At 40.0% G+C, this 25905-nt stretch overlaps 1 protein-coding gene across 7 annotated transcripts in view; it reads left to right on the forward strand.

The window, feature by feature from the left end:
* Positions 1-1706: 1706 nt before the first annotated feature.
* The window catches only part of FAM184A (family with sequence similarity 184 member A), a 116879-nt gene continuing 92680 nt past the window's right edge, over positions 1707-25905 (forward strand). For all 7 annotated transcript variants that reach the window (XR_009354670.1, XM_059177711.1, XM_059177714.1 and 4 more), the window contains exon 1: positions 1707-1899. Coding sequence is in view for 6 of the 7 variants with exons in the window: in XM_059177711.1 (XP_059033694.1) it covers positions 1741-1899 (159 nt within the window). In the remaining variant the exon portion in view is untranslated. The remainder of the gene's footprint in view (positions 1900-25905) is intronic.

Here is a 25905-nt window from a genome sequence, read left to right on the forward strand (position 1 = left end):
TCATTGAATTATTAGAGCTTAAGAACAGAGCAAAATTTGCATGATATTTGTTTCTGGCCATCTGCTGCATTCAGAACCTTGGAACTAGAGAACTTTTTTTCTGGAAAGTCTATGGGGGAATGGAGGAATGGGGGGTGTGTGAGGTGCTGAGCACCTAGCATCTGGGGGAAGAAATGTAAGCCAATTTCAGTCTTCCTTTCTGGAATTCCCACAATTCTGGAAGTATTTCATGATGTTGTTCAATATTCACCTTGTTGGTTTAGGTATTGTAACAGACACTTTATGATAATTTGGCTCCCAATTCGATTTGTTAATAATCTAGACTTAAACAATGATTGTTAGTTGCATACTAAAGAGAAATCACACGGGGGAATTCAGGTCTGCAAAACTGCCTGGAGAAAGCATTCTTAAAATAGATAAAATTCTACATTTTAAAAGTTTGTGTTAACACTGTCCTAAAACGATTTATTTACTTCAACACAGGATACACTTAAAAAAGAAGAATCATTTGACCTACAGGAGTAGAGATGTTAGGAGTCAATCAGTAGGAAATAACACATTTGGAGAGGTGAAATGCACAAGTAATGACACACTTTTTGGCTCAGCCCCAAATCCTTAAGGAGTGGGCATCTTGTTTTTCCCCGTTTACTTCCAGCCAACGAGATTTCACACATAATTGTCTCAGTCTCCATTAAGACTGGGGAAAAGTAGGAGTGTAGTGCTATACTAATTGAGTTCACACACAGATACTAGCTTTGAATTTAGGACAGTGGTCGACTTGGAACATTGTAACCATCGTATTTATATGAGTTTGAATAGGTCAAGGCAGCGATTGTTGTATTCTGGGCCATTTCATTACCCATGTCCGAGGTGCTGAGGCCAGCCTTGGGAACGCACTGGGTGCGAGCCTGACGCCCTTCTTGGGGGAAGAGCCACTTGGCCCCAGTGCACGCGATGTTGCACGTGGAAAGCCTCAGTAAATCCGCACGCGTTCCGCAAACCGAAAGGACCACAGATAGCCCCATCCTCTCTCGCGGAATTTTTTACGTAGATTCACACGCGCGGCCCTCGCGGCTCAGCGCCCAGGTCGGGGCTCGGGATACCCACCGCAGGGTTCGGAGGCACCTGGCGGCAAGGTCTCCGCAGGCCGTCGCGAAGCGCCTGGCCCCGCCGCGAGAATGCGGGGCCGGCGGCGGCGGCGCGGGGCGGGGCTTGGCTGCGGAGAAATGACGTCGGCGTCCCCGCGCGCATCGCGGGCCGCGCGTCCTGGTAACGGCAGCTCCGCGGCTCCCGAGTCCTCTTCCATGTCCCCGCCTCTCCCCCGCACCAGCCCGCCCCGTCTCCACCTCCCTTCGCAGCTCCGGCGGCGGCCGTCTCGCTAGGTCCCTGGTGCCGGGAGGGAGTGGAACCTGCCGGGCCACGCTGCCCACTACGCCTCCGCCGGGCGTCCGCTGAAGAGCGGGAGAGGGCGGGCCGGGCCCGGGACCGCGCTGCTGGACCGCGGGCATCTGCCCCGCGCTGGTGTTGCCTGCGGCCTCGATCCGGCAGGGCTGCCCCGTCTCTGGACGGGGGTTACCGGAGGGTCGTGAACCGGAGGGCGCCTGCGGCTGCACCTGACAGACATCGGGGGTCGGGTCCGGAAGCGGCCGTCCCGGCTCTTGCCTCCCAGACGCCGTTGCTCCGCGGGCCGCCCCTGGAGCGCGAGGACTGGTGGTGCCCCGGCCGGGGTCTGTCGGGAAGATGGCGACCCCGGGCATGAGCTGGCAGCAGCACTATTACGGCAGCTCGGCAGCCAAATTCGCGCCCTCGCCGGCCGCCGCGCAGCAGGCGGGGCACAGCATGGACTATAGCCAGGACCTGCACCTGAAAATGAGCAAGAAAATCGCTCAGCTCACCAAGGTAAGGGCGCGGCGGCGGGGTCGGCACGGCTGGGACCCTGTGCGGGCCGCGCCGGGCTCAGGTGCCAGGTTGGGAGGCTGCGCGCCCTCCGCCCGGGGCGAGTTGAAGCGGGGGCGGGGCGGGGGGGGTCTCCTCCGGGGAAGCAACAGCTGGAGACTAAGCTCCAAGAACCGTTCAAACTTCCGTGGAACGCTGGAGATGTTCATTGAAACGAGACAACTCAGCGGCACGGCTGGGTTTATGGGACTTAACATCCTGCTGCCCTTTAGGGGTAACCCAGCACAGAACAAATTAGGAACTACTTCCTTTATTGCACAACAATCAATCACTTTAGTTTTGGGCTCATGCGTCTGCCCAGACTCCACGAGCCTTTACACCGCTTTATGAAAGTACAGTACCGTATTTACCCAACATAACTCCGAATCTTCCCAATTAATCAGTATCTTCTGTTGTTAACGTAATTAAGGGGAGAATAAACCTGAGCAATGTAGGAGGGTAAAACATACCTTGCATGGCATTTGGGGGATTTAATGAGTCATTCCTTATGCTGACAATGTCAAACAAGGCTTCTTAGATGATTCACGTGTCTGCACTTAGGTAAGTGTTTCAGTCTATCAAAAGATAATTTTCAGAGCGTAACCTGCATATTTGGTCAGCCGTAGTTTAGGATGGTGGGCCTTTTTCTAGTTAATGTTGATCATGAGAAGGAGTTGGTATCTGTGAAGCAAGAGCAATTCAGATAGATTGGTTTTATTGCTTTGTTTAGCTCTCACCAGTAATCTTTCAATACCCCTTAATTTCGAACAGGTGATCCATGGTGTCTGAAACTTAGTAGAGGTGATCTTAAAATGTTTAAGCTGAATCAACTAACCACTTGGTGGTGGTGTGGGTATGATGAAGAGAGGTGGGCATCCTGGGTGTTTACTAATAGGTAAGCCCTGAAGTCTCTCTTCAACTCCAAAATTCACATTATATAATTCCAGTACTAGTTGACACTATTGTGGGAGTAAAGTAAAACAGAGTTGGAAGAAAGGAAATGGGAGTGAAATGGGGATCTGAAGAGGGTAAAAAAAAGATTTTGGTGAAGAAATATGATTGTGGGTAGTAAGAAAAGTAGCATGAAAGGACTGAAGAGTGAGTGTTCCAACAGAAGAGCAAAGAAAAAGGGACAAGTACCTGATGGTAAAACAGCCATGCAGACAAGGCAAGACTGGTGGAAATTTTGTTTTTTGATTTTTGTTTTTGATCCATAGTGTCTTGGAGTTTGCTGTGTGCTCGGTTTTTACTGTTTCCTTTTCTGACAGATGGTCCCCATATTCAGGGAAAGAAAGGATCCAGAAGATAGTGTATCATCAGGGCATTTATACATTTGGGAGCTCAAAGCCTGGTTTCCTGAAATCATGTTTGTTCTTCAGAATAATGATGTTCAGAATGAAGCACATGGATGTTTATGTATTCTGACTTTCTTATGGTGGGTCCACAACACCCTTTGTCCTGATTTTAGATTGTAACCCTCTAGGTTCCTCCTGTAATAGAAACATTCTAAGTTGGTAGGGAACTGGGTGCCGCTTAATGAGATTTCTCATCTCTCCAGTAAACAACTTCTCTTTTTATTTATGCTTCTTCAATTTTCTGTTCTTTTGTAAGAAAAAAATTAACAACTATTAAAGGTGAGAATATTGATAGAAGTTGCTCTCACGTTCTGTTTACCCACCTTAAATCTAATGAGGCAGAATGCTGCCCCCCATATCAGTGCTTGTCAAGGTTTGAGTGCTATACCTCATCTTTACTGAGTGTTACCTGGACTCTGACTTAGTGTTTATAGTTTACAATCTCTGAACACTCTTGCCACCTGCTCTGCTAAGTGCCTCAGACATTTGATCCCTTACACTAGAGTTTCTCAGCCTTAGCACTTTGGCATTTTGAATTGGCTAATTCCTTGTTGGGAGCAGGCAGGGGTGTCCTATGCATTATAGATATATAACAGCATTCCTGAATTCCTGGTACCACTTAGAAGATTGCAGTGGCACCCCACACCTGTGTGAAACACACCATTATGACAATAAACATGTCTCTAGACATTGCTGTATGTTCCTTGGGAAGTGTGAGGACTCATCCTGTGTTGAGAAGTACTAACTTATACTGGAATATCTAGGGTTTCTCCCACCTGTTCCCTGCATTTATTACTAAGATAAGATGTGAGAATGAAATAATCAGATAATAGGACTCTGTTGGAGCTAACACCATGTAGTTTCTGAAACATACAATAAGACATGCTTCCCTTATGTACCGTTTTGGAAACTGTCAAATTTTACAGTTATGTGTACTTCTTGTAAATACTGTATCATAAAAATGATATCCTCAGTAATATTTCAACTGTTAGAAACTACCAGTATCTACTATATAGAATTTTCACTCATGAAGAGTTTATTAATAAATTCACATCTGTAGAGTTAGGTTGGAAGCTTAGCTTATATTTCAAAATTAGATATCATAATAGTTAAAATAGGATTTTATTTATTTTAGTAATAATGAGTCAGTAGTACTCAGCTTTTCAGCATTATGGTGAGCATGGCTTGGGAATCTGTCTTGAGTTAAAACTCCTGTTCTACTGCTTACTAGTAATAGGACCTTGAACAAATCACTAAATTCTGAGCCCCTGCTTCCTAATCTTTAACAGAGGGCTGATGATACAACAGCTAAGGTAGTAGGCTCTTAATTCAGGCTGTCGCTGAAAAGAGAGACTCTGTACCAATGAAGTATTAGTAAAATATTGGATAGTATGTTTTTTAAATGTTTCTGTCTTTTTAAACTAGTCTGCATTTGAGAGCATTGCTTTATTGTATTTCTCTTAAGAGTTTTCTATGAAACCCTTAAAAATATATATATACGGTAATTGTTCTAGTTGAATAGTAAAGTGTAAAATTTTCACATGTATCTCACATTGTTGTAGTACAGTATTGAAAATACATGCATTTTCCTGATACTTGGCTGGCTATGAAAGAATAAGGATGAAACTAAGCTGTATTACAATTTCTTACAACTATGTATTCAATAGATGTTTAAATAAAAAGCAATCTCAGCTGCAGACCTATTTGTTCAGATTCTATTTCCTTATAACCTAACATAGCAGCTATCTCCTAGAAAGGAGAACAATAGTTTTTAAAGCACCTTGTATGTAAGGGACACTTTGCTAACTGTTAAGAGATACAGTAGGGAGCAAGACAGTCTCTGCCTTTTAAACTGAATCTATTATACTTAGGATACTCTTAGTAAATTTTAAGAATTACTGTTAGATCCTTGAGTCATGTTATGGCAAATTTCTGGGATTTTGATGGTTGAACCATCTCAGGATAGGCAGAGAAGCTGGATGGGTTGAGTTATGTTTAGTAGGATCACATTTGTGTACTTCTCTACTCTCCACTGTGTTGCCTCTTTGGTGCATTAGGGTGAAAAGCAAGACTTGTGGAAAGTAATTACAAAACAGCTGTTTTTGTGTTACTCACTGCTCCTTTCAGTTTACTCCTGTGAGTATATATACACTTGCCCATATATACACTTGACTTTTCTGGTTACTTTTAGATAATACAAATTCAGTAACTAAATTGCATAAGTCTCAATTATTTAAAATTTTCAGTGCTGGGACGCCTGGCTGGCTCTGTTAGAAGAGCATGTGACTCTTGATCTTGGGGTTGTGAGTTTGAGCCCCATGTTGGGTGTAGAGATTACTTTAAAAAATCTTCTAAAAAATAAAAATGTCCAGTGCCAACAAGTAAAAACTCCAAACCAAACTTAAATTAAGTATGGAGCTTCTCCCCCATGCCCATTCCCAGCCAATAATCAGGGAAGGGGGGCATCACTAACTTTTGTCTTCTGAGTAGGCTTTTCTACTCTTCGTGCTTTGTCTATCCAGTCCTAGTTTAACACCCTCCCCTCCCCTCTTGGAAAAGGAAGAGGGAAGAGAGGAAGGACTAGCAGTAAACTTTATTTGAATAGGGCATGGTAATCTGGCTTTAGTGCTTTTGTAGACTTTGCACACCTTTAAAACTAATTCTTTCCCTCCTGCATCTTCTACCACCTACCTCCATTGCTCAGGATTCCTCACCTCAGGTTGCTAGACAGTGAGAATGCATCTTTATTCTGGCTGGTTGCGTACTCCTTCCTCAGCCTCTTAGATCTGGCAGGAACTTCATGTTTATTTTGTGAAGGCTGTTCAAGCTTTAGGTAACCACCTTGGATAGACCCAGTGACCCTACCCCAGCTTACTCTGTTTTGTTTTGTTTTTCCCTACAGGGCCCATCTTTGTCCTTAGATAACATTCATTCTATGTCCAGACAGACTCTGGTAGTGGTCCCAGTTCAGCATCTCTCATTTACTCTCACATACCTCTTCATCCAGTTTCTGATCCTTTCGATTTTTCAAGGATGAATCAGGTGCCACTTCAGTATGCTCTTCTAAGTGCTTGAAACACATATCGAGATCTTCACGTGCTCCCATCAAAGCCTTTTCCTCTAGGCTTTAGGTGAGTGACAATCATCCTTTCTCTTGAAGGCAAGGGCACTTGTTCTATAGCTCTCCCCAAGGAAACCTCCCAAAACCCTGCTCTGTAACCTCTTTGAGGCTTTTCTCACTAATATTGGGTGTAGAAGTTAGCATATCTCAAGATCCCTCTTTTTAGACTGACTTTTTTTTTTTTCCTTTTCTTTCCTTCTTTCTTTTTTGGAAATTTTGAGAATATTCTGCCATCTGTTTGAGTTGTCAGTTGTCCTTGGTTCTCAATAGAAACTTCTCTTTTAATATCTTGTTATGTTAGCTGCTTATCCAGTGCCATCTTAGTTGATTATGCTTTCAATATTGTTCAGTCTAGGTATCACTGATGTAACTAGTATAATGTAGGGCATATGGTTCCAAAGAGCAGGAGTAGTTTCTTTCCGTTCCCTGTCCTCAGCATCAAGTCCTTCTTAAAAGTCTTCTTTTAGCTGCCCCACCCCATCCTGGCCCCAAAGCTGCCCTGACCAACCCAGGCCCCGTTAGGCTTGCCTTACTCTGAATTACTATAACATTTATTGTCTGTACTTTTTGTTGGTACTTAGTAATATAGATTTGTGAAATGTTTGTAAATATATCTTGTTTCTGTAATTTGAATGTAATTTCCTCAGCTTTGGAGACTAATTTTCATGTAACTTTAGTATGAATTACCTACACATAGTATCACAGCTTAATAAATATATACTGAAGGTAATGATGGTGGTGGTGTTGGTAATGATGCTGTACCAAGTAATTTTGTTATACAGTTGGGTTAGTAAATAGTTCTGGGACTATATCTGCTATTCTTCTGGGTTAATGTTAGATCATTTCAGCTGATTAGATTACTTTTAAGGATTTAAATGTTTATTGGTTTCCTCTTACATTTCTTCAAATCCTATATTCATAATATATTTTTGATGCAAAAAGAAATATAGAGTACCCTGTCTAAATATAAATATTATTTGTCATTGCAAAGGTAGGTAATGGATACTAGAGTCTTAGCAAAAAAAAAAAAAAAAAGGTGTTATGATCAATTAATACTTGCTGCTTTACTGTATCCAAACCAGACTATGTTAATATACCAGTGAAATTTTCAAACAGTTGTATTTTCTGTGCATTAAATACAACCCATTTTTCACTAGTTTGAATTACCCAGATACTGTTTTATAATACTATTTAGTGTTGGTTGTGACCTGGGTTGTTTTGGTTTAGCACGTACTGAATGTGGCGTCTTTTCCCCTCCTTTGTTTCATTGCAGCTTGGCCGTTCTCTCTGTACTCTCTTAGTTGTAGTTGAGTGATTTGAATTCATTTCTTGTATTTTACCATTGGGCACAAAAACTTAATATACAGTTTATCAATTGTCCAATGTTTATAAAGGGACTGCCCTTAGAAAAGGTTTAGAGCTGAAAGAAACCACAGATTCTGACCAGCCTAACGCTCTCATTTTATAGGTGTGGAAATTGAGGGCCCAGAGTCATTTGAAAATTGCACATCTTGTCACTGGCAGAACCGGAACATGAACCCAGGTCTCTGGATTAGTCTAAGAGAAGGGCGGTTGTGCTAGCAGGTCTCTTTTCCCTGTGTCTGCCTTCTTGCTAATACTACTCATTCATTTCCTAAGAAGCCACAGAGTTGATGGTGTTTTTCTCACACTGGACCCATGTTTTGTTGACCATCTGAATCACAGACTTCTGGTGACAGTGAACCCATGAGCCACGCCTCCCATACACTGAACAACCTCTGGATTTATAGGTTGTACAGTATGTAACTGTGGCTTTGGTAAATTTGTAACTGCTATTTTTATGTGTTCTCAGATGAATGTCACAATATTTTTATGTTTTTATTAACAGCTTTAGTCATTCCAGATTTAAAAAATGTTTTAATTACTTTGATTTGGAGACTGTTATGCTTGGTATCAGAGTAACTACTGGGTGGTTATTTTAAATGTTTTTCCTTTGACTCTTGATTTCTTGATTGGATTATTGCTTAGGTCTCCTTCCCAAAGGCAGGAAGTTGGAGGTTTTCCCGTTTTTCTCCCTCCTTCCCTGTCTTTGTGTTTTTTTGCTTATGAAAATCCTTTTCGATCTAATTGCCAACCTCTTAAAAAGTGGTATGAAAGATGAAGGTTCAGCAAAATGTAAGTGAAGCAATCTGGTAATTTTTTTTTTTTAAGATAATATTCATTTATTTGAGAGAGAGACAGTGAGCATGTGTGCATGAGGAGGGACAGAGGGGGAGAGAGAATCTTCAAGCAACTCCTGGCTGAACGAGGAGCCTGAGGTGGGGCTCCATCCCAGGACCCTCCCCGGACCCCAGGATCAGGACCTGAGCTGAAATCAAGTCTTGGATATTACATAATGAAATAGAACTGATGGGAATAATGGATATTTGTTAAAGGCTTACTTGTTTTTTCACTATAGGAAGTTTCTATTTTGTAGACCACTTATGAGTGAGAAGAACATTAAAAGTAAGTCTGTCAGAATTGTTACTCCCCAGTCCTTTTTGGAGATAAACACCTGAGAAAAGGTGGGAGACAATTGCTAACTGAATTCAGAATTTTTTTTTTTTTTTTTTTGGTTAATAAAAACAGTGTTATACATGGTAGTTTGATGTGGGGGAAATATTACTATCAAATTTTATTTTGTATTGCAAGTGTGACCTGAGCCACAAAGGCTTTTTTAGATTGACCTGGGAGCTTAACAGTTCTTTAAGTATTATTGGAAAATAGCCTCTGACTGCCAATTAATTAGTATATTAAAGTGAATTTGGGGAACACCAGTTTTTGCAGGTTGGGGATTGCCAGTTATAGTCAGTATTTTGGTATACTTAACATTTGAGATCAAAACCAATATTTTAGAAGATAAATTTTTATTCTTAGCTTTCTATTAAACTACAGTGGTGAGTATTGTCATTTGTAGCTCTCAGACTTCATTATTGATTATATCTTTCCTACTAAAGCTTTGACAAAATGTACAAAATTAGCAAAGTTGAATATGTAAATTTTTCATCCTACATCATTTACTTTCATCTTGAGATGTAACAGGAGGTTAAAACTACCGAAGGACCTATAGTAGATTGAAAAGCAAAAAACTTCATGACTAACCAGAATTCTTGGGATTTGGACAGCTTAGAGTCAGGTCCTAATGTGCCACTTAATTTATTTATAAAGGAGATAGTATTTTTAATGACTTTTAAAAATTACAAATATGTATATATTTTTTATATGTACCATTTCTATTTTAAGGTTTAAAGGGTTTGAAAGTGAAAATTTGGTTTACAAAGTACATTGCTAATATTTAAGTCATCTCTAAAATTGACTATTTTAGTAAAATATCGGGATAAACTCTAATATTATTGGAGAATGAGTTATTTTAGTTGACTAGAAGTTACCATAAGTAATTTAATTTTCCACTTTCCAAAATAATAAACTGCCATTAAACCATACCACTCATAAGTGACATGGAGTCATTTGTTATCTCTGGATTGTTGTTAGGATCATCAGTATATGCATTGAAGATTAGGCCAAACCTGTACTAATCCTACGGCAAAGGCTAAAATTTTACTTCTGAATAAATTCTTTTACGTATTTTATTTGCCCTCTCTTATAAAGTGAATTTACTTATAAAGTAAATTTGAATATGTACAGTCTAGACATTGACTTTCTGCTTGGGAAGATTTAGTTTATTCTGTTGAATGTCTGTCTGTGTGCTCACAGGTATTTGCATTTTTCATTCTCTTCCTTCTGAAACACTTCATAACAGAATTTCCTAACTGGAACCCTAAATAGTATCCCATTCCTATTCCAATGTTTCCTAGTGAAACAGTTTAAAAACAAAGTGCATGTAATTTTTTTTAAAAGATTTTATTTATTAACAGACAGAGATCACAAGTAGGCAGAGAGGCAGGCAGAGAGAGAGGAGGAAGCAGGCTCCCTGCTGAGCAGACAGCTTGATGCAGGGCTTGATCCCAGGACTCTGGGATCACGACCTGAGCTGAAGGCAGAGGCTTAACCTTCTGAGCCACCCAGGCCCCTGAAAATGCATGTAATTTTGAAAGGAAGTTGAGTGTGTGTGTGTGTGCAGGCACGTGCATGCATACATTATGTATGTGTGTTTGATATAATGGTCTACCCAGAGTAACAAAAGTAGGTATACTTAAATATGACTAAAATAGAGCATATGGAGTCATATGGTTGATAAACTTTTGTTGAATGCCTGGTCCTTGAAGGATGCTGTGTTAGGCACTATTAGTTATTTAATTCTAGTAATTTATTATTCCACTTCTGAACTACTGTTTTTCATTTTTTCAGTAGACTTCTGAGAAAATATCAGAATAAAGCAGGTGAACATTTTAATCAACAGATTAATCTGACAAATTTTAAATGCTTAATTATGGACAACTGTTTGGCTTGTTTTGAGTAGAATTTATATATCTGATTTTCTTAGATAAAGAAGCTAGTGCCTTCCTGTGTCTTCTTCATTAAGGTTTTTAAAAATAATTTAAAGAAAAATATTGATACGTTCTCTGGTTACAGATCTGTAATGTTTTTGTCCAGGGGATAAAGGAGGTAAGGGAAATTTCAGTCTTCTGAAACCCAGGAGTTAATGGGTCTGTATTAGGTGTAGGTCTCTCCTGGGCAGGCCAGAGAACCACAGTCCCAGAGCTATATGGCCCAATGAGGCAGCAGTGCCTATCATGTATGTCAGAGGTATAGGTTCAGTGGTTTGGACAGACCCCAGTTTGAATTTCAGGCTCACCACTTATTAGTGTTTAGCCTTTAATAAGTTTTAACCTGTGAGAGCCTCAGTCTTCTCATCTGTAAAATGAGAATAACAAAGCCAATCTCATGGAAGTATTGTAGAAATTAAATAAGATAATTTGTGTTGGAGAAGAGGTCAGTAAATGTCAATTCCTACCCATTTTCCAGGCCCCTTCTCCTTGGTTCAGCCTTTTACAATTAAGTCTTTAACAATTAAGTATGTCGGGATACTTGGGTGGCTCAGTCAGTTGAGCGTCTGACTCTTGGTTTCGGCTCAGGTCGTGATCTCAGGGTCCTGGGATCAAGCCCCATGTCAGGCTCTGTGCTCAACAGGGAGTCTGCTTTCCTTCCCTCTCTTCCTCTGCTCCTCACCTCGCCCATGCACACTGTCTCTCTCTCTCTCTCTCAGATAAATAAGTATGTTTTTATATGCATTTTCTCTTTTGATGGAGGTATATTCTATATTCCTAGGGACTACAGCTACCAGAAGTAAAGGTTTAACAGCAAATAAAATACAGGGGATTCTCGTTAAGATAGTTATATTCTATCAAGTTATGTTCTAGAAGAAATACAGGGTTATGTTCCTGATACCCTCTGGTCACATTTTCAGCAACCAGTAAATACATAACCTTGTTTTATGTGTGTTTCTGTTTAATGGCACCTTATTTCATACATATTTTTTATTCATTAAGAGTAAACTCATAGAGTGTACTGGGCAGCTCAGTTGGTTAAGCATCTGCCTTTGGCTCAGGTCATGATTCCAGGGCCCTGGGATGGAGCCCTGCCTCATGCTCCCAGCTCTGCAGGGAGCCTGCCTCTCCCTTTCCCTCTGCCTGCCCCGCCCCCTGCTTGTGCTGGTGCACGCTCTTGTGCTTGCACTCGCGCTCTCTCTCTCTCTCTCTCTCTCTCTGTCAAATAAATAAAATCTTTTTTTTTTTTTTTAAAGTGAACTCTTAGGCAACAGCATTATAGCTCATGCGTGAATGAAGCTTATCTAACAACCTGTGTTAGATTGTGAGGTTACATATAAATTTTAGCAAGTAGGCAAACTTGGAAATATGGAATCCACAATAGTGAGGATCTACTGTATCTAAAAATGGATATAGAATTTTGCATCTGCTGTTTACTTAGCCCCTGCTTTGGTTTTTCAGCTGTTGTCATGGACCTCTGTGATTATGACTCTTATTAATACCCTGAACACCCTCACATGATTGTGAGTTTGACTCTTATTATCTCACTAAGCACCCACAGATGAAAGGGGTGGAAGGGATAGTGGGGGCAGGAATACTCACCTTTTGTGTGAGTTGCCGTTCACCAAGCAGATGCCCTACAATCATAAGCATGGGACAGAATTACATGATTCTCTCCTTGTGTATAAACTGTGATCTTCATAATCTGAACTTGAATCTACCACATTGCCCTAGGTCAGACGGAATAAAATATATAAATTATTCCACAGCATGGAGTGAAACCTTTGGAAATACAATGTTGACTTAATTAAAATAAACCCTTATTTTTTTAAGTTCATCATTTGCTTAAAATATGTTTGCGGTTCCTTCCCAACACAAACTGTCAGTGTGGGAGTTGTTTTGTTAAAAGCCTTTGTCTAGGTATCTAAAGATAACTAGAAATCTTATACTCTCCGGAGTTCAGCACATTTGGTTGGAAGTCTCTGAAGTGACTTTATGCAACACACAGAAAACTTAAGATATTTAAATAGAAAATATTTTGGCAGATAATTAGACTTGACCTATACCTTTTTTAAATGACTGAGAAGAATGTGTACTTTCAGTTTTAATAGTAGAGAACGTTCATATCTTTCGGTATCTTCTTAGCTCCCCCCCCCCCCCCCGCCCTGGTGATTATCAGAAAATGCTGGTTAAGAGCACGCTGTGGTCTTGAAGGAGTTAGCAAGGTTAACTGGCCTAGAAAAAGACTTTGATCTGAAGCCACGCCTGTCACTTTGATATTGCTCTCTTCAGGACCCCAGCGTATCTTAAATTTCAATCCTGAGTCTCTCTTGCTATTTATTTTCTCTGTTTCTGGATTGTGAAGCATAGCCAGAGAAAATTATGGAACTAGACTATGGCAGAATGATGCCACCCCTTGCTTCTTTACCCCCAAAGGTGTCTACATCCCAATCCCTGGAATCTTTGAATATGTTACTTTACATTTGAAGATGTGACTAAATGAAGGATCTTGATTTGGAGAGATTATCCTTGATTATTTGGATAGGGCCAGTGTAATCACAAGAATCCTCCTGAGTGAAAGAGAAAGGAAGGGAGGTAAGTCAGTGCCAGAGTGATGGGATGTGAGAAGGCCATCGCTAGCCATTACTGACTTTGAAGATGGTGTGTGGGCGTGAGCCAAGGAATGTAGGTGGCCTCTAGGAACTGGAAAAGGCAAGGAATTGAATCCTTCCCAAGAGCCTCCAGATTGTAATCTCATTTGAGACCTCCAGAACTGTATGATTAATAAATCTGTGTTGCCTTATACTGCTAGCTTTGTGACATATTATTATAGCAGCAAGAGGAAACTCGTTGCTTCCTTTCGTACACATCATGTAAATAAGCTGCTTTCTGCTTTACTAAAACTGTCAAGACTATCAAGCTTCTGCTACTTGTCTACAAAGATGCTGAGGTCATTCATTCCTTGTGAGAACTTTTCCTGGTTCTTTCACCTTAACTCTTATGTATATGCTGCTTCTCTATGTCTTAAATAGCTAACTCATGGTAGGGACAGGTAGGAATCGAGGAAACTAATTGGGAGGGTATTGGAATACAGTATTGATGAGAGATTATGAGGGCCTGGATTAGGACTATAGTAGGAGAGAGAAGAGAGATTTGGGAATTTTTTTAAAGATTTTATTTATTTATTAGAGACAGAGAAAGAGAGAGCAGGCATAAGAGGGGGAAGGTCAGAGGGAGAAGCAGACCCCTCTGCTAAGCAGGGAGCCCGATATGGGGCTTGATCCCAGGACTCTAGGATCATGACCTGAGCTGAAGGCAGTGGCTCAACCAACTGAGCCATCCAGGCACCCGAAATTTGGAAAATTTTGAGGGGCAGATTTAAGAAACATATGGGAAGTAAGCTTGTCAGGAATTTGTGACAGTCTGTTGTAGTGGAAGATTGAGGATAACAGGTCTTTTGTTACACTGTAGGTACTCATGAATGAGCATTAATGAATTAGTGACTAGATGGATATTAATGTCAACTGAGATAGGAATGTAAGAAGAACATCCATTTCTGTGTAACAAGTTACTCCCAAATTTAGCAGGTTAGTAAAATAAACATTTATTATCTCACAATTCCTGAGGTTCAGGAATGCAGGTGTCACTTAGCTTGGTGGTTCTGGCTCAGGGTTTTTCATCAGGTTCCAGTGAAGCTGAAGATTTGACTAGGGAGAGATGCTCCTTTTTTTTTTTTTTTTTTTTTTTTAAGTTAACTCCTATGACTATTAGCAGGAGACTTTAGTCCTTCACCATGTTGACATGTCTACAGCAAGTCATCTGAGGGGATGGGGAAGAAAAAGACCAAAATGGAAGCTGTTGTCTTTTCATAATCCTATAGAGTGACATACTATCACCTTTGCCATATTCTGTTGGTTATACAAACTAACCATGGTATACTGGAGATAGTGACTACACAAAGATTTGGCTGTCGGGAGACAAAAATCAGTGTAGGCCATTTTAGAGGCTGGTTATCCCTAAAGAGAAGTAGAATTAATGGGAGAGAGAGAATGAGTTCAGAGTTTGAGGATGACCTTGTATATCCAGGTAGAAATAGCAAACATTTGGATATTCATTTTAACCCAAAAGTAGAGAATAGTAGGAATACAAATGTAAAAGTCATTGGCATATAGGTGACAATTAAATTAAAGTAAAAAGTGGCTGGGGCCTCACATAGAGTGGAAATTATTTAGTATAGTTGCTAGGAGAAAGAAGAGAAATCATGGACCAGATCTTTTCAGAGAAAAGATCCAGAGAGATGTGTTGTTGATCTTAATTTGATCTTAATTTAAATGCTTGATCTTAATTTGATCTTAATTTAAATGCTTCACAGTTTTCTGAAAAGTCCTATGGAAAGGATTATTGTTCACCAAATGTAGGAGAGAGGAGGGCAGTTATTAAAGTATTATTCCAGAGTTTGGGTTTTTGTCTGTTGGGTATAGCAGTAAGAGAGCTGAAGAACTTTGATAGGTAGTTCGGTTAATGTACCCTTGGGCTGCATGGGAAAGGAAGTGAGGTTAGGACGAACTCTAGGAATTGAGGGGACCATTGGTGTGAATGTAGGTAATGCCAAGAGGTTGAAGGTTTACATCAAGGTGTTGTAACATGAGAGGGGCTATTTCTGAGGTGGAGTAAGTTAAAATGAGATGCAGGATACAGTCTCGAGAATGTTTATAGGAGAGTGATAGTTGTTAGAGTTAAGAATCCCTAAGAACTCTAAGTGTGGTCCTTTGGAGTCTACATGCATTTTTGAAATCTCCAAAGGTAATGACGGGAGGGAAATTTGTGAATTCCAATGCCTAGATCTACACTGAATGTAGGCAGTATGACAGGCCACAGCTACACTGACCCCGACAACCTGCAGAATGTGCTGGCAGAGGTGGTGCCCAGGGGTGACCAAGGACTGCCTGGAACAGCAGTGACACCCCCCTCCCCCAAAACAGCCTGGCTTGCCCCATCCCTGCCCCACCTGCCTCTGGCTGGCAGCCATCTGCCCTCTCCCCACACTGCCTGCTGGGCTATCCCTGGGACGGGCAGGCAGGAAGTGCCTTTTCTCTGAGGCTGCAGTGTTTGTCAGGGGCCTGCCTTCCCCCCACCTCCTCTCCTGCAGGCCTGGATCTGTGTGGGAATTGGGCAAGCCTGGGGAGTTGTATTTGTGGAGCTTAAGATGCACCTACTTCAGTGGGTGGGGCCCTGCCCTTAGCAGCTTGCTTTGGGTCCATAGTGCCAGGGGCCTGGTGTAGGGTGAGGTGAGACTGCCCCATCATAGCCAGGGCAGGCGTGGGTTCCAGGTCAGTTTCTCAAACCTCAGATATTCTGTTTGCAGTGAGTGCCCAATAGCCCCCCCCCCCCAAAAAAAAAGTATTACTCTCATGAGGCAGATGGAGTGAGAAATCTAAATAAAAGAACAAGTTGTTTAACTGTGCCATGTTGTGCCTTTTAGAAGGCAGCATTGGGTAGCTACGTGTATGCACAAATCACTTCCAGATCCCATAATGATTTAGGTGCAAAACATAGTGTTGCTTTTGGTGGAAGAGAATCCATGGCTTTGGCTGAGAGGGCCAAAAATGAGCTTCTGAGGATGTAAGGAGTTTTATTTGTGTGGGTGGGTGGTGGGTGTTTGATCTAGTATTTTAATATTGGCTCAGAGATTGCAAAGATTATAATAAGAAGGGGGTGGAGGGGGGCACTGGTGGAGGAACCAGGGGATGAAGATGGGTACCAGAATTTAGCTTGCAGCCGTTCTGCAGTCATGTGGCTAAATAAGGTGGAATATAAGAATGCAGAATGCAGAATCTTATTTTGCTTAAGTTTGTTTTTTTGTTTTGTTTTGTTTTTTTAAAATTAGCAGCTAGAAAGTTCTAAGACTCAATTTGTATTAAACAAGAAACCACAGGGTACCTGGGTGGCTCAGTCGGTTAAACATTTGCCTTAGGCTCAGGTCATGATCCCAGTGACCTGGGATCAAGTACCACATCAGTCTCCCTGCTCAGTGGAGAGTCTGCTTCTCCCTCTGCCTGCCACTCTGCCTACTTGTAATGCCTCTCTCTTTCTCTCTCAAAAATAAATAAATAAAATATTTTTTAAAAAAAGAAGCAAGAATTCCTAAGAAAAACATGGTATATTTGTGAATTATTTGATCAAACTGTCTTTTCTAACTGATTAATATGTTTTAGAATTTTTTAAGAAAAATGTATTTGTGAATTATTTGATCAAATGCTTTTTTTTAAACTTGATTATTGATATTTATAGAAAACTTCTACATAGTTTGTCTTCCTTAAAATAATAGCATGAATAAAAATACCAATATCCTATTTATTAGATATATGGGTATATTTTTAGGTTTTACTTTTTTGTTGGTTGATACTTAAATCTGAAAGTCACATTTTATAAAATCTAGACATCTTTTAAAAAACTAGTCTAGAATTTCTTTAACAAAAGAACTAATATTGTGCCAAATATAGCCTCTGGAATTAACATGTTTGAGGTATGGAACTCTGCTCCTTTTACTTTATTCCTATATGGATAGTTGTTCAGTAGCCATTTTGAGTGTCTAATAAATGCTAGAGTGTGGGTTGGGGGAACATAAATAAGTCCTGGAGCTCATCCTTCAGGACTTTGCAGTTTTACAGATGTACAAGACAGAACATACCCGAGAATACCAGAGTATGCCCAAGCAATATTTGGCAATGCTCTTAATGTTTCATGTTACCTGAATGAAACTCTGGCCAGATCACTAAGAGCCTCCTGAGTCTCTTCATGTCCTCTACTGAGTACAGCTGTTTCTGCCACAAGATGGGAGAGGAATTGAGAGGACCACTGGTGTGAATGTAGATAATACCCAGAGTCTGAGGGTTTACAGCCAGCTCGTCTCATGCATACTTGGTTACAATTCCTTGGAAGGACCATATCAATAAGCAAAAGCAATTAAACCAAAAAGTGTATTGTGCAGTACTGTGTGTCAGACACTGTGTTAAGCACTTCACATACATTATGTTGTTTCACTGTCATAGCTTCACAAACTAGATACTGTTCACTTTACAGAAGAAAAAAAAAAAACCCTAAGATTTAGAGAGGTTTAAAGTGACTTTCTCCCAGTTATATAGTTATGAGTAAGGCTAACCTTGGTCACCTGTCACTAACATACTTAGGCTTCTGTATAAAATCCATAGCCTGCTAAGTTCAGAATGATAAGATCAGAGTACCTCTGGAAGCTTCAAGTCAGCTCATTCTGTCTATCTGTCTTACCTCATCCCTCTGTCCCTGGGCCCTGGCTGCAAACTCTGGGCCCTGGTTCATCTAGCTTATTCTCAGGTTTCCTTCCTTAACCTATATGCTTAGAGTTTTTATACTTGCTCTCTACAGCTCTTGCTCCTTGCTGAACAGAGTCCTCCGCAGCCACATCTCTTCATCAGGTACTCTATCTGCTTATTGTCATTTGAAAACCTGGCTCTCTCCCCAGGATGTTGCTTTTTCTGCTGTCTTTGCAGGTGACCACTGCTCATTTTCACACATTGCATCTGTCAGAGCTCCTAGAGATATCTTTTTTCTAGCTCTCATTGCAACTTATAAACCATTGCTCCCGGACTCTTCTGTAAGTAGTTCTTAAGATTTAGGCCAACCATGTCTTCCTCCTGCACCTCTCTCTTTGTTGCTTCCCACGCTCAGCGAGAGTCGCTGTCTACGGGTGGCCTATCATTCTAGTCTCACAGTTTTTGATCTTTGCAAATTCTGTGATCTTTTCCTTTACTCAAGCTACTCGTACACATTTTCCTCTAAATCTTAAACTCCAGAATAACCATATGAAAGATATTATAAATATTTGTTGATTAAATTAATGAACTTCTTAACCTTTCATCTCTCCCTTCCTTTTCACACTTTACCCATTCTCCAGCCCCCCTGGTTCTTTTTCTTCCTATTCATGAACCCATTCTTTCTTCACTTCATTCTTTATCTGTCCTAGACTCTTTGCACTGTCACTGCAGCCACTGTTGTGCCCAGTGTTTTTCCAATACACTTTCAAGACCAGCAAGAGGATAATATTAGCCCGATGTGCAGCTTGTTCAACCTAGCATATATCAGTAAGAGAGCATAATGTCCTTGTAGACACCTCTAGAAGGGCCCAGCTGAGCAGGGTGAAAGCAGAAGGGACCCTGGTGGGGATTCTTGGAACTGAGTGAGTTCCAAGGGTGGAATGTAACTGAGATGATAATACTTGGTTTTAATGGAATATCTTCTGAATGGTCTAAACTTTAATTAGAAGTGACTAAACAGAAACAACAGGACTAAGTTTTTCTTTGCCAAGTAGTTATAAAGATTCATAAAGAAAATGAAATTCTCTCAGGAAAACAAAGACCTTGATTTTTTATGCTATGATTTGTGAGGGACCAATTTTTCCCCATTAAATATAATAGCAAGTTATAAAATTGACTGTATTTATAAAAATGCAATGGTTTAGAGAATTTGTATTAAGATTATATATTAAGAATAGCCTTTTCATTAAACAGGAAAATGAGCTTTTTCCTCACAAAATATGACTTGCGGACAAGAGTAGATACATAGAATTCAATATGGCTAATTCAATAATAAAGCATTTATAATGATTAAATGTGAAGTGCTGTTATAGCACTTTATTTACGGTAAGTGGTGAATAATTCTTATGCCTGCCTTACAGAATGTTTACTTATATCATGGTTATAGTTGGGTGCACAACATCTTGCTTCAAGTAATTATGTCTTTAGTCATGACCTAATTCAAACATAGATTACAATAAAAGGGTGAAAAAGGCTGAAATAATTCCAATAAATGGAGAGAATGTTAGAAGCAAGCTTTTAAAACAAATAAGCTGGAAATCAAACCTGGGGAAATGATTTCATTGGATATTATGGTTTCTAAAGTTGAACTGTCAAAATAAATGGGTAAATAAACAAAATTGGCAAATAAAATTTCTTTGAAAATGAAAGTTTTCAGTAAAGTGAAGGGGAAGAAAAATGTGAAATGCAGTCACTAAAATGAAGGGATGGGCATGTTACCCATCATACACATTCCAATTAACTGTTGCTGCTCTCATTTTTTATTGCTGCCTTTTACACCACCCAAAAGTCTTGCAAAAACAACCACCAGCTTATTCTCACAAATTCTTTGGCCAAAAATTCAGAGACAGAGGGGCTGGTTTATCTGTTCCATGATGTCTGGATTTTCAGGTCGGAAGACTGGAATGGATGGGTGTGATTTGCTTCACAGGGAATTGAAACAACAGCGTTGCAGATTCTTCTTGCAAGATGACTTCTTTCTTCCTCTGGTGACTTGAAGGCTGGGCTCAGCTGGGGCAGTTGGCTAGAGGACCTACACACCCACTCCGTGTAGCTTTAGTTTTTTATAGCATGGCAGTGTCTGGAGACTGAGTCTTCAAGAGTCTGAGAAAGAAGCTGCAAGGCTTCTACTGATCTGGGCTTGGAAATCATTCATTATCACTTTTGCCATATTCTGTTGGTTAAAAGTGAATCATTAAAGGGACGCCTGGGTGGCTCAGTTGGTTAAGCAGCTGCCTTCGGCTCAGGTCATGATCCCAGCGTCCTGGGATCGAGTCCCACATCGGGCTCCTTGCTCGGCAGGGAGCCTGCTTCTCCCTCTACCTCTGCCTGCCATTCTGTCTGCCTGTGCTCACTCGCTCTCCCTCTCTCTAACAAATAAATAAAATCTTAAAAAAAAAAAATAGTGAATCATTAAGGCCAGCCTAGAGTCAAGAGAATTGGACTCCTTATTGGGGTATTGGAGAGGTCATATTGCCGAAGAGCCTGTGGGATGGGAAATATTGTGACCATTTGGGGAAAACACAGTCTACTAAAATGTATACTTTATGAGAATAGGGGAAAAATTAACCACATTTACAGTCTTTTCAGTGATTAGCCACAGACTTTTAAAAAAATAAAATAATAAGATTAGTAACCTAATATAAGTTATTAGGAAAGAGCTCTTGCTGCCATTTGAACACAAATATAGAATCCTCAGATTAGCAGAAACACTTTCTGGCAGCATTTTAAAAAGGCATTATTAGATTTGTGGTAATATATTGTAATAAGAGAGGCTTTTTTATTATAAGCGTAGCAGAGAGTTAAAGCTTACACTATATAATGGCATGTGGTTTGGATACTGTCACTCCTTAACCACCTGTCAGTTTTCTGCCTATTGGACAATAAGCAAGAGGACCGTAATTTGAAGACTTTGAGATGTTGGACTTGAGGTCTTTGAGATTTTGCATCGTTTGTCTCAGTAGTATGTATGTATGTATGTATTTGGGCAGTGGCCTTTATTGGTTTCAAGTTATGCTACATTAATTTTTAACCATATTGTGGAATGAAGTTCTCAATCGGACTAAGCTCTTTTTTCTGTCCTCTTAGCCCCTTTGAGAAAGGGGCAGATGGTGACACAAGTAGTGGCTGTGTCAGGAAGAAAGTAAGTCAAATCTTTAAAACACTGGTGGGTGCCCCCCAGACCAGAGTTACATAGGACATAATCCTATCTAGGAAGATTTAAGAGGGTTAGTGATCTTGTGGTTTGAATGCTGAATATTTATGATAATTTTAATCTCTTGGTTTCCTTTTATCACTACATAAATAAAATGCTCAGCATGTGTGAGTGCCCAAGTTTATATCACTTTGGAAAGGAAGTTCTCAGTAGATCATACGAATATCATCAGTTTGGGAGATATTTGAAGATTTTAGTGATGGAGCTGATAAACTGACTGCACAGTAGAACCATGTTCAGTAACCAGTTACTTTGATGCCCAATGCCCAGGGATGCCCTTGAATAAGGATATATTTTGCTGAGCATAAAATATTGCTGTGGGATGGTAGAACCCTAAATTAATTTTAGGAAGCTTCTGTCCATTTCATCTTTTAAGGCTGTCATCTGTACCTGGATGTCTGCCATCACCTCAAATGCCACATGTCCAAAATTCAATTAATCATCTTCTCCATCGGACCTCTCCCACATGCCAGAGAATAAATAAATAAACCAAAAAACCTAGTGTCCTTTCTCAACTGTAGCATTTCTGTCTGACCCTACTCTTCTTTTAGAGTGGAACTTTGGAATTAAATTTTCTTCTTTGTTCTTGCATTTTTGTTTCTCTGATATTTTTTTAAAGATTTTCAATTGCATTTGCATTTGCCCCAGGCAGGAATCTGTGTAGGCCTTGTTTTTGTAGTCTCCTAACTTTTGTGCTCTCCCTATTTCAATTTGTCTTGCTTAGTGATGTCGTACTATTAACAAACATAACCCCTACATAAGTACTCATGGTCTCTTTTTTATTCACTGAACCAAATCTAAATTCTTCTGTGTGAATTTTACATATTTAGCTTATATAAATATATTTTACATAATATAATACATAAATATAATTAAATATTAATAAATATAAGTATTATGAAGTATTGGCGCACATGATTATGGAGGCTGAGAAGTCCCAGGGTCTATAGTCCACAGGCTAGAGACCCAGGGGAGCTGATGATGTAGTTCTAGTCCCAGGGCAGGAGAAGACGAATATTCCAGCTCAAACAGGACAAAGAAGTTACCTCTTAGCCTTTTTTGTTCTATTTGGGTCACATAGAACCAATAGCTTATTTGTTTGTTTGTTTGTTTAGTCTTTAATTTCATTTTTTCCAGTGTTCTAAGATTCATTGTATATACACTGCTCCCATGGTTCCATGCAGTACATGCCCTCCTTAATACCTACCACCAGGCTCACCCATCCCCACAATCCCCTCCCCTCCAAAATCCTCAGTTTGTTTCTCAGAGTCCACTGCTTTGCTTTTTTTCCTCAGAGTTCATGCTTTGTCTCTCCCTGATTTCCCCCAGTTCACTTTTCCTTTCCTTCTTCTAATGTCCTCCATGTTATTCCTTATGCTCCACAAGTAAGTGAAATCATATGATAATTGACTTTCTCTGCTTGACTTATTTTACTCAGCATAATCTCCATTTCTGTCCATGTTGATACAAAAGTTGCGTATTCATCCTTTCTGATGGAGGCATAATACTCCATAGTGTATATGGGCCACATTTTCTTTATCCATTCGTCTGTTGAAGGGCGTCTTGGTTCTTTCCACAGTTTGGCGACTCGCCATTGCTGCTATGAACATTGGGGTACAGATGGCCCTTCTTTTCACTACATCTGTATCTTTGGGGTAAATACCTAGTAGTGCAATTGCAGGGTCATAGAGTAGCTCTATTTTAATTGTTTTAACTGTTTTCCAAAGTCGCTGCACCAACTTGCATTCCACCAACAGTGTAAGAGGGTTCCCCTTTCTTCACATCTTCTCCAACACTTGTTGTTTCCTGTCCTGTTAATTTTGGCCATTTTGACTGGTGTAAGGTGGTATCTCAACGTGGTTTTGATTTTAATTTCCCTGATGGCTAATGATGATGAACATTTTTTCATGTGTCCCTTAGCCATTTGTATGTCTTCTTTGGAGAAGTGTCCGCTCATGTCTTTTGCCAATTTTTTTTATGTGATTATGAATTCGCTTTACCCAGATTACCAATTCAGATGTTAATCTCATGCAGAAACATCCTCACAGATACACCCAGAATAATGTTTAACCATATACCTGGGAACCACATGTTTCAGCCAAGTTGACACATAAAATTCACCATCACAGCTCTTCAGTTGGAATGGTTTTCTTCCATCATTGCTTTTACTCACAAATCAAATGGCAGAAAGACTGCAGACTAGTGAGAAACTGAGGAATAGAGAAAGAATGGGATAACATTTAACAGTACCAAGGACAAAGGGTAGGTAAAGGACCAGGTCTGCAGAGCTTGTTGCCTATGCATATTAAGAAAGAAGGACATGGAGGGGGAGAGAGGAGCCTAGAGTCAAAGGGAGAGGTGGTTTAGAATATGGGAAGATTAAGAAGGACTTTGGAAATGTGGGACTTGAGACTGCGAAACAGAAGAGGGAACTGAGAGAAAGAGAAAAGCTAAAGTCTACAGAGGTAGGTTTGAGAGAGGCTGCTGGGATGAGGGCAAGGCTGTGTGAAGGAAAGCTCAGTATGGGTTGTGGGAGCAGGTGGGAGCAGGGACAGAAGGGGGACTCGGTCTCAGAGATGAAGTGGAGACTGCAGGCTTTGTAGGAGGAAGAAGAGAGTAGGTTAATAGATAAGGAACATGGCTTTTGGGGAGGTAACCAAGACATACAAAGAATTAGTTGCCATCACTAGTCATTAGAAAAAATGCAAGTCAAAACTACAATGAAATCACCCACTAATACAGGTATAATATATTTTTTTTAAATGGACAGTAAAATGTTGGCAAAGATGTGGGGAAGTTGGAACCTTATATATTGCTTATGGAATTCAAAATTCAAAAATGATGCAACCACTTTGGAAAATAGTTAATCAGTTTCTCAGTAAGTTAACATAGAATTACCACATGACCCATCATTCTATTCTTAGGTATATACCCAAGAAAATTGAAAATATGTCCACACAAAAACTTGTACATGGGTGTTCATTATTTACAGTAGCTAAAAAGTGGAACAGCCCAAAAGTCCATCAACTGATGTGGATGAACAAAAATGTGGCATGTCCTTATGATGTAATATTTGGCCATAAAAAAGGAGCGAAGTACTGATCCGTGCTATAACACAGATGAACCTTGAAAACATTTAAGTGAAAGCAGCCACATATTGTTGATTTCATCTCTCTGAAGGGTCCAGAATGGGCAAATCCATAGAGACAGAAAGTGGATTAGCTATTGCCAGGGGTCAGAGAGGAGTGGAAGTAACTACAAATGGTTATAGTCTCCTGGAATTAGATAGTGGTAATGGTCATGCAACCTCGTGAATTTACTTACTACAATTGAATTGCATAATTTAAAAGGATAAATTTTGTGATGTGAATTATATGTCAAAGCTGTTATTTTTTTTTTTTTTAAGTCACGTTTGCTTAAGGCTCAACAAGAGCATTTTTTGAGCATAGGGCCTCTAAGATAAGAAATCTGTGAATTCCTCCTACTTTCATCTTCCCCTAAACAATGTTATTTCACAGATTTGGTGAGCTACTTGTTTTATTTTAGTGACCATTAAGATAAATGTATTGATTGTTTGAAGTCATCTCCTGTGCCACATTTTGGGAAAATCTGAATCATTGCATGTCATTGCCAAGCTAGTGTGCTTTATTTTATTGTAATTCACTCATTTACCTTAGCTTCCCTTTCAGAGTTATATAAAAATTCTGTTAAAGGGGCATCTGGGTGGCTCAGTTGGTTAAGCATCTGCCTTAGGCTAAGGTCATGATCCCAGGGTCCTGAGAGTGAGCCCCACATGGGCTCCCTGCTCAGTGGGAAGCCTGCCCTTCCCTCTCACTCTGCTCCTCCCCTGCTTGTGCTCTCTGTCTCTCAAATAAATGAAATCTTTAAAAAAAAAAAAATTCTGTTAAAAAAAGTAGAGATAAGTCAGTAAAGGAATATGTGTTTTGCTTATTTTGAGTTACTAAATTAAATATGAATTTTTTTTCTGTAAAGAATTTGAATATGGACAACTTTAAAGCTTTCCTAGTATTTCATTACCTTTCTTAACTTCAGATCTTTTCAGAATGGCACTGAGATTTTTCTCAGTAGGGAGGTCATCATAATACTGGTCTCATTAAACTATGTGTAGTTCCTGCTGAGAAGTAGATTGAGACCTGAGAATGTTTGTCACCATAGGAAATAACAGAAAAAGTATATCAGAAATACAGAGTAAGTTCTCAGAATTCAATTTGGAATACTCCTATTACATATCTGAATTCTTATCCTTATAGAATAGGTTAGTAAAGCAGTAGGTGGTTCTCAATCTTTTTTCCACTTAATCCCTCCCCTCTGTGGGTGTGTTGGTAGCTATCAGAAAGGGAGAGGGTAATGAGTGTGTAGTTTTAAAAGGCCATTTGGTGATTCTTATACTGCAACTTATCCCCACATCAAAGTAATAACAGCTGCGATAGTGATCAAAAAG

Source organism: Mustela lutreola, chromosome 6 (assembly GCF_030435805.1).
Source record: "Mustela lutreola isolate mMusLut2 chromosome 6, mMusLut2.pri, whole genome shotgun sequence".
In the NCBI taxonomy this organism is placed as follows: domain Eukaryota; kingdom Metazoa; phylum Chordata; class Mammalia; order Carnivora; family Mustelidae; genus Mustela; species Mustela lutreola.